Source organism: Trachemys scripta, chromosome 6 (genome assembly GCF_013100865.1).
Source record: "Trachemys scripta elegans isolate TJP31775 chromosome 6, CAS_Tse_1.0, whole genome shotgun sequence".
Lineage (NCBI taxonomy): Eukaryota > Metazoa > Chordata > Testudines > Emydidae > Trachemys > Trachemys scripta.
In genome coordinates, this window is record NC_048303.1 from 26,226,264 (window position 1) to 26,239,369 (window position 13,106).

The 13,106-nt window shown below is 41.1% G+C and overlaps 1 protein-coding gene across 1 annotated transcript in view; it reads right to left on the bottom strand.

The window, feature by feature from the left end:
• The window catches only part of OXCT1 (3-oxoacid CoA-transferase 1), a 129,735-nt gene that overhangs the window by 20,839 nt on the left and 95,790 nt on the right, over nucleotides 1–13,106 (bottom strand). The window contains exon 14 of the mRNA XM_034774748.1: nucleotides 3,696–3,785. Within this exon, the coding sequence (XP_034630639.1) occupies nucleotides 3,696–3,785 (90 nt within the window). The remainder of the gene's footprint in view (nucleotides 1–3,695; nucleotides 3,786–13,106) is intronic.

A 13,106-nucleotide genomic window follows, 5' to 3' on the forward strand; every position in this document is an offset into this window, starting at 1 on the left:
CCCAGACTAAAGGGATTTCTAGCCTGTGTATGTAACACCTGGGGATTCCAAGCTGGAAAGCAAGTGCAGCTTGCCCTTACGAATCTGCAGCCTGCTTGTATCATCTCTTAGGGTGAGAATCTGCTAATTCATATCCAATCTATCTAGTATATTAAGCTTTGTTTGCATTTTTTGTTTATTTGCTGGGTTTACTTGCTTTGTATATTTGCTAGATAACCTGCTTTGATCTGTTTGCCATCCCTTATAATCACTTAAAATCTATCTTTTGTAGTTAATAAACTTGTTTTTGTTTTAATCTAAACCAGTGAGCTTTGACTGGAGTGCTTGGCGAAAATCTCTGCTTGGTTATCACAAGTGTGTATGTTCTCTTCACATTGAGGGAGAGGCAGACTGGGTATTAAACCCATATACTGGCCAGATTTGACCAGCGCAGGACAGTACTGCTCTGGGGTCCCATGCTGGGAAGCTGGTGGTTAGAGAGCCTGTGTGTAACTGCAGCTGGGAGCGTCTCTACCTGTATAAATGCTGGTGAAAGTGCAGGCTGGAGGTCTTTACAGCTTGTCACAGCAGTACAATGCGAGAGGGAGCCCAGGCTGGTGGGTCAGGTGGCTCAGTGATACCCAATTTCAGGTGGCACCCCAGGGGGAACCCGTCACACATGCTACCAATATAAGGTTCAATATTACAAACACTCCCAGCACAGAATGCTCATATGTGAAGTGTTAACAGGTAAAAGCAACTGGGAGAGTTTGGCCCAAATTTTCTGCCGGTATAAATTAACACAGCTCTATTGACTTCAAGGGAGGGGCACCAATTTATACCAGCAGAAAATTTTGTCTTTTATCCCCTGTGACTTGAATAGAGATAATTATCTTAGCATATGTGCAACATGCCTCAGGTGGCACAGGACCAGGATTCATCGCCAAATTTGGTCCACTGGTTGGATCATTAGCTTCCCCAGCCAAGGCTAGGTACTGACAGGGAGCGTGATGTGAATGCTGATCCACCATTCAGCTGCTTATTTTATACTATAATGCCTTTAGAGCTCATATAATAACCCTGTAAAGCTTGCAGGGTTTGATACAATTTATATTTCTTTTAATTAGTGCTTGAGGTGCCAGATTGTCAACTCTATCCTTTATGCAAAGAACAGAGGCAACGTGGGCAATGGCTGTAAACTTCCCCCACAATGCTTCAGCAATCTGCTTCAACCATCTTCTGAGGAACAACCCCTAGTGATGGAGTGAGCGCACCAATTCATTTCACAGAGACCCCGGAACGGCTATGTGGGGGTCATGGTGGTTTTCATTTACTACTGTCCTTTATCACGTATGAACCCGGTGAAAGATTCTGTAAACCATTTTCCAGTGCCTTGTTGGTTTTCATTAAAACTACCATTGTTATTTTGTCATAGAGTTTAATGCCTGAAGGGTATGTGCCATTGGCAGATAGTAGGAGGGACCAAGGTGCACTGGGGCCCAAGGTCACTGCAATGGAAAGGAAATGATTAAGTGAGATATACCCAGATAGTCCTGGCAAGTGACCTGCACTCACACAACTGCAAAGGAAGGTGAAAAACCCCCAAGGTCACTGCGAATCTAACTTGGGAAAAATTCTTTTCTGACTTTGCATATGATGATCAGTTAGCATCTGAGCAAGAACTATCCAGGAAAGCACCTGAGTGAGAGAATGCTCAATGCCACCTCAGAACCTTGGCCAAGACTGTCCAATGCCCCGTCTCCAGCCATCCCTGATGCTTCTGACGAAGGAGATAAAGAAAACCCTTCCAGAATACATTAGAGGATGGGGAGAAATCCCTTTGTTTTACCATACTTTGTTTTTTGTTTTTTTCTTTCTATATTCTACCAGCATCTACAAGTTTAGTTCAACTGTGAATTTAAAAAAGGTAGTTTTTTAGTATTTTAGCAGTTAAAAAACAACACACAACTCTTCTATGCAATCAAAGTGTCCAATCAATATTGTAATGTTTCTCAAAGTGCAGGGGTTGCCACTTAGACCCCTGGATTGTTTACTCTAGCGTCTCAGCATTCATTGTTTACCAAAAATGAAAGTCTCTAACTTTGTATTTCTGTTGTAGCAATATAAAACAGACTGTATGAAATCATGCAGATAAGGTTTCTTTCATTGAGCTGTCACTATTAAATTGGACAGCAATTTCAATGGCAAATTTCTTTTCCTCACAGTGAAACAAATGCCCATGGAAAACTTCATTTTTCCAGTTGGCTGTAAGGTGAAGAACAAGTACCATCGATAGCATCTGCTGTAGATCCAGCACTTTGCATACACATTAAAATTACATAAAATCACTCAAGAATGTGTGTGATTTAAAACACACATCTACTCCGATATAACGCAACATGATATAACATGGAAGAGGAGAAGGACCTAGGGGTTCTTGTAGACCGGAGGATGACTATGAGTCGACAATGTGACGTGGCGGTGAAAAAAGCCAATGCGGTCTTGGGATGCATTAGGCAAGGGATATCTAGTAGGGATAAGGAGGTGCTGCTTCCGTTGTATAAGGCGCTGGTGAGACCTCATTTGGAGTACTGTGTGCAGTTCTGGTCTCCCATGTTTAAAAAAGATGAACTCAAATTGGAACGGGTGCAGAGAAGGGCCACTAGGATGATCAGAGGAATGGAAAACCTGTCGTATGAAAAGAGACTAGAGGAGCTCGGGTTGTTTAGTCTGATGAAACGAAGGCTGAGGGGGGATATGATTGCTCTCTTTAAATATATCAGAGGGATAAATACAAGGGAGGGAGAGGAATTATTCCAGCTTAGTACTAATGTGGACACGAGAACGAATGGATATAAACTGGCCGTGGGGAAGTTTAGGCTTGAAATTAGACGAAGGTTTCTGACCGTCAGAGGGGTGAAATATTGGAACGGCCTTCCGAGGGAAACGGTGAGGGCGAGGGACCTGTCTGGTTTTAAGATTAAGTTAGATAAGTTTATGGAGGGAATGGTTTAATGGTAAAACATATTAGCTGAGGAATACAGAGTTATGGAAGGTAAATAGTATAATGGCTAACAAGGGTCAGGCTGGTGACTCTTGCCTACATGCTCGGGGTCTTGCTGATCGCCATATTTGGGGTCGGGAAGGAATTTTCCTCCAGGGTAGATTGGCTGAGGCCCTGGAGGTTTTTCGCCTTCCTCCGCAGCATGGGGCAGGGATCGCTAGCAGGAGGGTTCTCTGCCAATTGAAGTCACTAAAACACAGGATTTGGGGACTTCATCAGCAGAATCAAGGGAAGGGTAGGGACGGTTTTGTGGCCTGCAGCATGCAGGGGGTCACACCAGATGATCATAATGGTCCCTTCTGACCTTAAAGTCTATGAGTCTATGAATTCGGATATAACGTGGTAAAGCAGTGCTCCAGGGGGGCGGGGCTGCGCACTCCGGCGGATCAAAGCAAGTTCGATATAACACAGTAAGATTTTTTTGGCTTCCGAGGACAGCGTTACATTGGAGTAGAGGTGTACTAAATTTTTTTAAGTCAAAAGATTTGTACCCAAGAAAGAAATAAGTGTCCTAAACACCCGTTAAGTACTTCTATTGCAACTAACAACAACATTCTCAAGAATCTCCACAGGGAAGATAAAGTAACTTTTTGTTACAGTGCAAAATATTGGCTTAGAGCTGAACAGCTAGAAGGAAGAGAGAAAGCTTTACCTTGGCAGAGTGCTCCATGGTGACGACCACTTTGGTTTGTGCACTAGACACCAAGTCCATAGCACCACCCATTCCTTTCACCATCTTACCCTAAAACAGAATTTGGAAAAGGAGAGTCAAATGTCTTGATATATTTACTACAAAAGGAACCAGTTTAAAATTAGACGAACATTTTGCTGCACTGAGATGAAATCATTTCAGAAACACAAGTTTTCTATGCAAGAAAAAAAAAAAAAAAAACGCACCGTATATCGTTATCATTGCCATTGAACAAGGTTGTAAAGAAACATGCAGCCAGTTATATTCTGCTGCCCCATGCTAAGAATCAACTGCACTAATCTAATGTGGTTAGGAAGAAAATCATGAATCAGAACACACGGTCAATGTCATCTTTGGTGTAACTCAACTGAAGACAAAGGAGATGGGCTCCAATTCAGCAAAGGACTTAAGCCAGTGGTGAGCAACCTGCGTCCCATCAGGATAAGCTGATTGCAGGCCGCGAGACATTTTGCGGACGTTGACCATCCACAGGAACAGCCCCCCACAGCTCCCAGTGGCTGCGGTTCACCGTTCCCAGCCAATGGGAGCTGCAGGAAGTGGGGGGCTGCAGGGACGTGCTAGAAGTTTCTTTTTCTTTTGGCAGAAGAAAATTTTGTTGGCTAAAAATTAGCAACAAGAAGATCTGTGCTTGTGCTGATTTGAAAACCATGGGTTTAGCACCATGCCAGCTCAAGCTGCTGTCTCTATTTCACACCAGAACTCTTGTTATGTTGTTTTGGAAATAGGTAAATAAATAAATATGGATCAATATTGATTTCTCTTTGTTCCTCAGCCATGCAATGTTTCCTACTTTTATGATCTGCATTATTCCTTTTAAAGTGTAACAAATTCATAGGCCAGAAGAGACCATGGTGATCATCTAGTCTGTGACTCAGGCCAAAATAATTCCTAGATGGTATCTTTTAGAAAAACAGCCAATCTTGATCTAAAAATTGTCAGTGATGGAGAATCAACCACAACCCTCGGTAAATTGTTCCAATGGTTTATTACTTTCACTATTAAAAATTTACATTCCCAGTCTGAATTTGTCTAGCTTCACCTTGCAGCCATTGGATCATGATATACCTTCCCTGATAGATTGTAGAACCCATTATTAAATATTTGTTCCCCATGTAGATACTTATAAACTGTAATCAAGTCACCCCTTAATCGTCTCTTTCTTGTGCTAAATACATTGAGCTCCTAGAGTTATCATTAAAAGGCATGTTTTCTAATCCTTTAATCGTTCTCACGGCTCTTCTCTGAATCCTCTCCAATTAACCAACATCCTTCTTGAACTGTGGGCACTAGAACTGGACACAGTATTCCAGCAGTGGTCGTACCAGTGCCAAATACAGAGGTAAAATATCTTCTTTACTCCTACTCAAGATTCACGTTTATGCATTCCAGGGTCACATTAGCTCTTTTGTCACAGCAACATACTGGGAGCTCATGTTCAGCTGATTACCCACCAGGACCCCTAATCTTTTTCAGAATCACTCTTTTCCAGAATAGAGTCCCTCTTCCTGTAAGAATGGCCTACATTCTTTGTTCCTAAATGTATACATTTAACCACATTAAAACATACATTGTTTACTTTTTCCCAGTTAACCAAGGGATTCAGATTGCTCTGAATCAGTGACCTGTCCTCTTCATTATTTACAACACCCCCAATTTGTGTGTCACTTGCAAACTTTATCAGAGATGATTTTATGTTTTCTTCCAAATCATTGACAAAAACGGTAAATAGCCCAGGGCAAAGAACCAATTTGTGTAGGACCCCACTGGAAACAGACCCACTTGATTATGACTCTCCATTTGCAATTACATTGTTAGCTGGTTTTTAATCCATTTAAAACTGTGCCATGTTAATTTCATATTGTTCTAGCTTTTAAAAATCAAAATGTTGTGCAGTACCAAGTCAAACACCTTCCAGAAGTCTTAATATATTACGTCAACACTATTACCTTCATCAACGAAACTTGTAATCTCAAAAAAAAAAAAAAAAAAAAAAAAAAGATTTCAAATTTGTTTGACAGGATCTAGTTTTCCATAAATCCATGCTGATTTGCATGAATTCCTTTACCCTCCTTTAGTTCTTTATTAATCGAGTCCCATATCAGCAGCTCCGTTATCTTAGAATCATAGAATATAAGGGTTGGAAGGGACCTCAGGAGGTCATCTAGTCCAACCCCCTGCTCAAAGCAAGACCAATTCCCAACTAAATCATCCCAGCCAGGGCTTTGTCAAGCCGGGCCTTAAAAACCTCCAAGGAAGGAGATTCCACCACCTCCCTAGGTAAAGCATTCCAGTGCTTCACCACCCTCCTAGTGAAATAGTGTTTCCTAATATCCAACCTAGACCTCCCTCATTGCAACTTGAGACCATTGCTCCTTGTTCTGTCATCTGCCACAACTGAGAACAGCCGAGCTCCATCCTCTTTGGAACCCCCCTTCAGGTAGTTGAAAGCTGCTATCAAATCCCCCCCTCATTCTTCTCTTCTGGAGACTAAACAATCCCAGTTCCCTCAGCCTCTCCTCATAAGTCATGTGCTCCAGACCCCTAATCATTTTTGATGCCCTCCGCTGGATTCTTTCCAATATTTCCACATCCTTCTTGTAGTGTGGGGCCCAAAACTGGACACAGTACTCCAGATGAGGCCTCACCAGTGACGCATAAAGGGGAACGATCACATCCCACGATCTGCTGGCAATACCCCTACGTATACAGCCCAAAATGCCATTAGCCTTCTTGGCAACAAGAGCACACTGTTGACTCATATCCAGCTTCTCATCCACTGTGACCCCTAGGTCCTTTTCTGCAGAATTGCTTCCTAGCCATTCGGTCCCTAGTCTGTAGCAGTGCATAGGTTTCTTCCGTCCTAAGTGCAGGACTCTGCACTTGTCCTTGTTGAACCTCATCAGGTTTCTTTTGGCCCAATCCTCCAATTTGTCTAGGTCCCTCTGTATCTGATCCCTACCCTCCAGCGTATCTACCATGCCTCCCAGTTTAGTGTTATCTGCCAACTTGCTGAGAGTGCAGTCCACACCATCCTCCAGATCATTAATAAAGATATTAAACAAAACCGGCCCCAGGACCGACCCTTGGGGCACTCCGCTTGAAACCGGCTGCCAACTAGACATGGAGCCATTGATCACTACCCGTTGAGCCCGATGATCTAGCCAGCTTTCTATCCACCTTACAGTCCATTCATCCAGCCCATACTTCTTTAACTTGGCGGCAAGAATACTGTGGGAGACCGTATCAAAAGCCCAGGATCTATGTCATGTTGACAAACCTATAATTAACACGGTCATTCCATTTACCCTTTCTAAAAACTGGTACATTCGCTTTCTTCCAGTCTTCTGGAACTTCCCCAGTGCTCCAAGACTTCTTGAAAATCAACATTACTGTTCCAGCAAGCTCCTGAACAAGCTCTTTTAGACCTCTCAGATGAAAGTTATCTGGAGCTGCTGATTTTAAAATGTCTAACTTTAGAGGCTTCTGTTTACATTGTCCTGAGATACTAGTGGAAGAAAAGATTATTACCATCACCATATGATGAGCCTATATAATCTGTTTTCCCCCAAATATATAACTGCACACAATGCTGTATTGGATATAAAGTGCTTGTGGAGTATATTTAGCTATGGTTTTCTGTGTGCTGCATCATTAAATTAAATGGCTTGTCAATTTCTGCCTACCTGAGTGCTGTGGGTAAGACTGTCAGGCAAGTTGAAAGTAAGGGTCTAATGAAGTGAGAAGAGACTGCTTTCTGTCATGAAGGTTTTATCATTGTTCTTCCTTTGATTGGCTGTTTTCTTTAATCGAAAATAAGTAATCCTTACTGAAATACATGTTTTTCTTTTTGTATATAGAAAACATAACAGTGTTAGGCCAAGCAACCTGGAAAGAGACATACATATGGGGAACTTCCAAGTGTAAAACTTTTCCTTGATAATTCTTTCTTTTCCATTTATTTCCTGCTGTCCCATATTTCAATAAGGCAACACAGTGCATAACTATGATCCATGACATAAAGCATACAATGTATCAGATCATACCAAAAAAATTCCATCATCAATTTGGCCAGCAACTTCAGTGGAAATTTCTTTACCACAGAGAAACAAATATCCATGGAAAATGGCATTTTCCTGCTTTTTTTCCCAAGGTGAAAAACAACTGCCAACTGTCAAAGCTCTTTCTTCCTACATTAAATCACTTAAAATATGTTCATTGGCCATATTAATAATTTGTAATAAATCAAGAGATTTCCATTCAAATGTAAATAACTTACTAGCACTTGATTATGATTAGCATCTTTAGTAATTATAAGAAACATTTTGAACCCTCTCCAAAATAAAGATAAAAAAATAACTTGGGAGACTTTGCTTTAATGAGTATCAACGTTTACCTTGGGTGAGCACTTCTCTGTGTCAGCCACTCAGATTTGTGCACTGGACACTGACTGACAGCACTACACAAACTTTTCCTTGGAAACCCGGAAATACAGAGTTCTGCAGAGGCTGAACTGTCTTCTCAGCAACCTTGCACGACTCTTATCTAGGGCATGGTGTAGGGATAGCTAAAGATGTGGCATTATTTCCTCATTAACCCTGGTTGAGTTATCATGGATTATGCCAACCTAGTCATTAACATGCTCCCAGGATGATCTTGAGGCCCTCTTATAGGGGCCCTGGGTGGTTTTGCTTCCTTTATCAGAGGGGTAGCCATGTTAGTCTTAAAGGTGTCACAGGACTCTCTGTTGCTTTTTACGGATCCAGACTAACAGATTTATTGGAGCATAAACTTTCGTGCATGCATCCGACGAAGTGGGCATTCACTCACGAAAGTTTATGCTCCAATACATCTGTTAGTCTTAAAGGTGCCACAGGACTCTCTCTTGCTTTTTGCTTCCTTTAGTTATCTGGAGAGCCATGTAGACTAGGACTCAGTCTGTAGACTAGGACTCAGTGAGAAAGGGTGCTGATGGTGCACTATGGCAAGTCTGCAGCTGAAGATATTCTCCTTTATGGCCCGGCAGGAGGATATTGCATCCCTCCATGTAAGCTTTTGGCCCCTTGCATCAAGTCTTCACTGCTAATGGGATGCTCTATTTTATCAATGGTGCATCTGGGGATTTCTTTCCTTGCCTTCATTCACCAGTTTAAGGGCTTGATCCAGCTTAATGTTTAAATTGCATTTTGAGAAGCATATGTTGCCTAAGGACCATATACTGCCCTCGATCCATGTGCAGAACTCCTATTGAGTGGCTTTTCCCCACACATTAGTCATGTGGGAAGGGGAAGAGCAATTGTATTCTAAAGAGGCGGAATAGAAACTGGTTGAAAAAATCATCATACAGCTATTTGAAGTTGGTATGTGCTCTACAAGGGAAATAACTTCATATTACTAAAATTGAGCATCGCTACTTGGGCCAGAAAAATGTTGCTGCCAATAGGAGTGTGGAAATCAAGTTGTGAATTTCCTCTCTCTGTGGTCCCTACTAGTGTCAGATGGCGTCATGCCAGTCTGTATGTGCAAAGTAGGGTTAAGGGCTCCCAAAACCATGATTTCTCAGAAAGTCACTTTTGTTCCTTTATGCTGAAAATGGGCCCTCAGACCAAAGGCCAACAAGCAAATCTTGGTCTGTTCTAAATGAAAACAGAGCTCTAGGTCCCCAGTTATACCTCCTACTATCAGTGCACATTTACAAGGGATTTCTGTTACTTTTAAAGCTCAATGCTAGATTTAATTGCAGTCAACATATACCAGATTGTTCGTTAAATGATTTGAGTGCCTTGTGCGCAAAATGAAGCCTGTCTTAAAAATAAATATTTACTCTTCCTGGAAACTGCCTGCAACAGCAGCCAACAGTTACATGAAATTTCTGCTAAAAGCTAATTAGCTGATAGCAGTGGGCATGGAAGGAGGCATTGGGTTGAGAGGCAGAACTACACTGTTTCACTTAACAGAAGTTAGAATTAATTTCTATCTAATTTTCTCTTAAATAGGATAAAATGCAGTACATACAATAGGTCACTCTCTGCAACTTGATTAAACACTCTTAATAGAAACGTTGTAATTAAATAACCTGGTCTCGTACGTAGAGAGACCAACTGCTTTAGTCAACTCCTTGGAAAAACCAAAATTATTTTAAAATTGGCAACAGATAGAAATACACCCTAAAGGTTATTATACCCCCCCTCCCCTACAAGCTTGTACAGGATTCAGGGTTTGTACTTTTTTGGGTGCTGTTTTTCTTTAAATGAGCATTGTAAGCTTCTAAGTACATTAATGGAACTTGTTTGGGAATCCAGAGAAAAGATTCATTTTAGTGCACTGGTTCAAATTCTCCCTAACCCCATGCATTATAATAAGAACACTATCAATCAGAGTTGGGATTAGGAGGAAAGTTTTTCAAATCAGCTCTGCGCCTTCCCTAAACTAGGAATACTTACAAAAGTTGGGGTAGGAAGAGGCTTACTGTTGCTTTGCTTCTCCTTTGTGCCAGCATAACTGCTACAAAAAGTGCACAGGGATGGAATGAATTCTCCCTTCCTCCTGCCACCTTTTCAGCAGTTCAGGCTGAATTCAAAGATACCTTGGGAAGACACGGACACTGTACAGATACTGTAAAGATGCCCTGCATTTTTTGCTCCCTCTGAGGTTCACGGTGGCTTGCAGCTACCCAAAGAGGCTTTCTAAGAACACCCGCATGGTGCAGAGCAGAATCCTGTGCCAGTCATAGGAATAAAGAATACTCCAGAGGGATCCAATGGAAAGACCTGGGGTAAAGGGGTTATTAAGCAAATGAAGGAAAAGCTTTAATAATTCCCTGTGTGATCAAGAAATGAGGGTTTAAGTGAACACACACCATAAGAGGAAACTGAGACCAATTCCTTAGTCCAGGCTCACTGCTAGTCATATGCCTCAAGTTTAAGCACATTGTAAGTGGTTTATCACCATAGGTGCTGGAACTAGGAACGCTGGGCGTGCGCTTGCATCCCCTGGTTTTGGTTTGAAGTGGTTTCCATCATTTACAGTGTTTACAGTTTAGTTTAATGGCTGTCAGCACCCCCATATAAAAATTGTTCCAGCACCTCTGCTTATCACATCAGTCAGCAGGACACTATCAGGGTATATTAAATCGATATGAGTCTGCCTTTCCTTCGTCAACTAGTGATGAGAAACCGTATGCTTCACTCTGTCTTCTGGATTAATAAAAGGGTTGCTTCAGAAACTCTTCCACGCCGTTATGAATGCTGTTACTTTGAAGCCGTATCAGCTAAACCACAGTGTTCACACCATCTCCACATAATGATGCATGTAGCTATCAAATAACCAGAGTGACTGATTTAACTACTTAGTAGTGTCTACAGTTCAAGTTGACCTTTTAAGTGACTGTCTGGAAAGATCTTGAACAAATGGCCTAGGATGGGGAAAGAAATGGGAATTGGGCATTAATGCAGATTAATTTCCAAGAGTCAGATGTTTCCTTCGCCTTCATGGCATGGAGCTAAGGAAAACCTCATAAAACCAACCAGATGGAGAGGAGAAGAGTCAGCATGACTCCCCTATCTTCCTGAAGGAAGGAGATCCTGGTTTGGACTCAGCTGGCCTAGTGGGACATGTTGGATGGGACAGGGGAGGGGCAGAAATGGGAATCAGTTGTTATTTCCAGCCTCCTTGCTAAACAAAGGGGTTAGATCTTGCAGAAAATTGTGAATGAGGGTAATGGTGATTGGACTAACATAACTCCACTATGGTGCTCTCTCTGCTGGGAGGCTCGGGGCCACAAGGAATGAGGCTTGTGGCGCACTCAAAAGGTGAACTTGAAACCTGTGCGGAGAGTTTTCTGCTCTGCCTGTCTACTCAGTGAGCCTCAGTGGTACTCATAAATCACCAACCTACATTAGCCCTGGAGGCCCCTACATCTTCCATAAAGCTGCTATCACGACTCGTGTATGCGAAGGATTCAAGTGAGACGCACAGCATGTGTAAAGAGATAATCTGAGCCGAATACAACAAGGAACAATAAGAAAATATAATCTGCATTACATGTTTTTGTAGGATTTGAAAAAAAAAAAATCAGTATATCAGCAAACTCCAGGGAAGCCCTGAATTACAATTATAAAGAAAAGATCTCAGAGGATCCAGAATGTTTTGTAAAGAAAATAAGTATGTGCCTATATAAATAGTGTAAGTATAACATTACACATCAATATACTCTGCTCACAAGGGAAACTATGCTTACAGTAGCTTACTTCCAAAAAGGAAAGTCACTCTTCTTCCAGTATTTTATTTTCCATTTCTCCAATGGAGAACAGATTTTACTGGATAGAGCTTGAAGATGAATTGCTCTAGAATATACTTGCTCTCATTTTTTTCAGTGACTGCAGGGCCTCAAATGGCACAATTACAGAATTATTGTAATTATATTGCCATCTCTGACAGCTAGATTAGATTTTACTCAGAGAGACTAACTGAAGGAACATTAGCAAGGAATACTAGGAAGTCATTAATGGTATTTTTGTGGCAGTTGAGTGGGTGAAAGAAATAATGCAGAAGCAAACAGTTAAAGTCCTTAAATGCAATAATTGTATATGTACTATTAGATATACACATGGCAAAGATTTTTTAAAAAGCTGAGGTCTAAATTCAATTTCTAGATACATATTTAGCCATTGAATAGGTGGCCTGATTTTCAAAAATGCTAAACACCGTTTCCCACTGAACTTCCACGACAAAACATGGAATTAAAAGACAATGGATATAATTTTCAAAAGAGCCTTTCAATGGGATTTAGACACTTCTGAAAATGGGATTTAGGCTCCTAAGTAATTTATGAACTTTTGAAAATTTCACCAAATATCTTTTTCCTAAAATTTAGTATGCTTAAAAATTACTGTGCTGGGGATGTTAAATATTTATTTTCTAGAACAGAGAAGTAATTTAAAATATGATATATGCCTAAAGGAAAGTTAGTCAATGTTTATGAAGTTATTTTTCCATAAAACTAATTCAAAATGACTGTTGGCACTGAATTAAAACTGCAAAGTGAAATTCAAATGAATGCACTGAAAGTGCATCTCAAGAGCTACAGTACTTAAACCAATCTCTGAAAAGCTGTGCAGCACTCAAATGCACACACTCTATGAAGATGTAAATTACTATGATAGGGCTAGAGAGCATCAAGTTAAGCTTTCCATTTAGCTGTACATGGCCCTACCAAAATGTAGTGCATGTTGTGCAGTGATTATTAAATGTTAATTCCAAGAACTGCATACATAACGTTCATGCTCACCCAGTGATTATGGCTCCACAGTTAAGGTTGCAAGTGCCATTCCATTCTAGGACTAACCCAGGGAT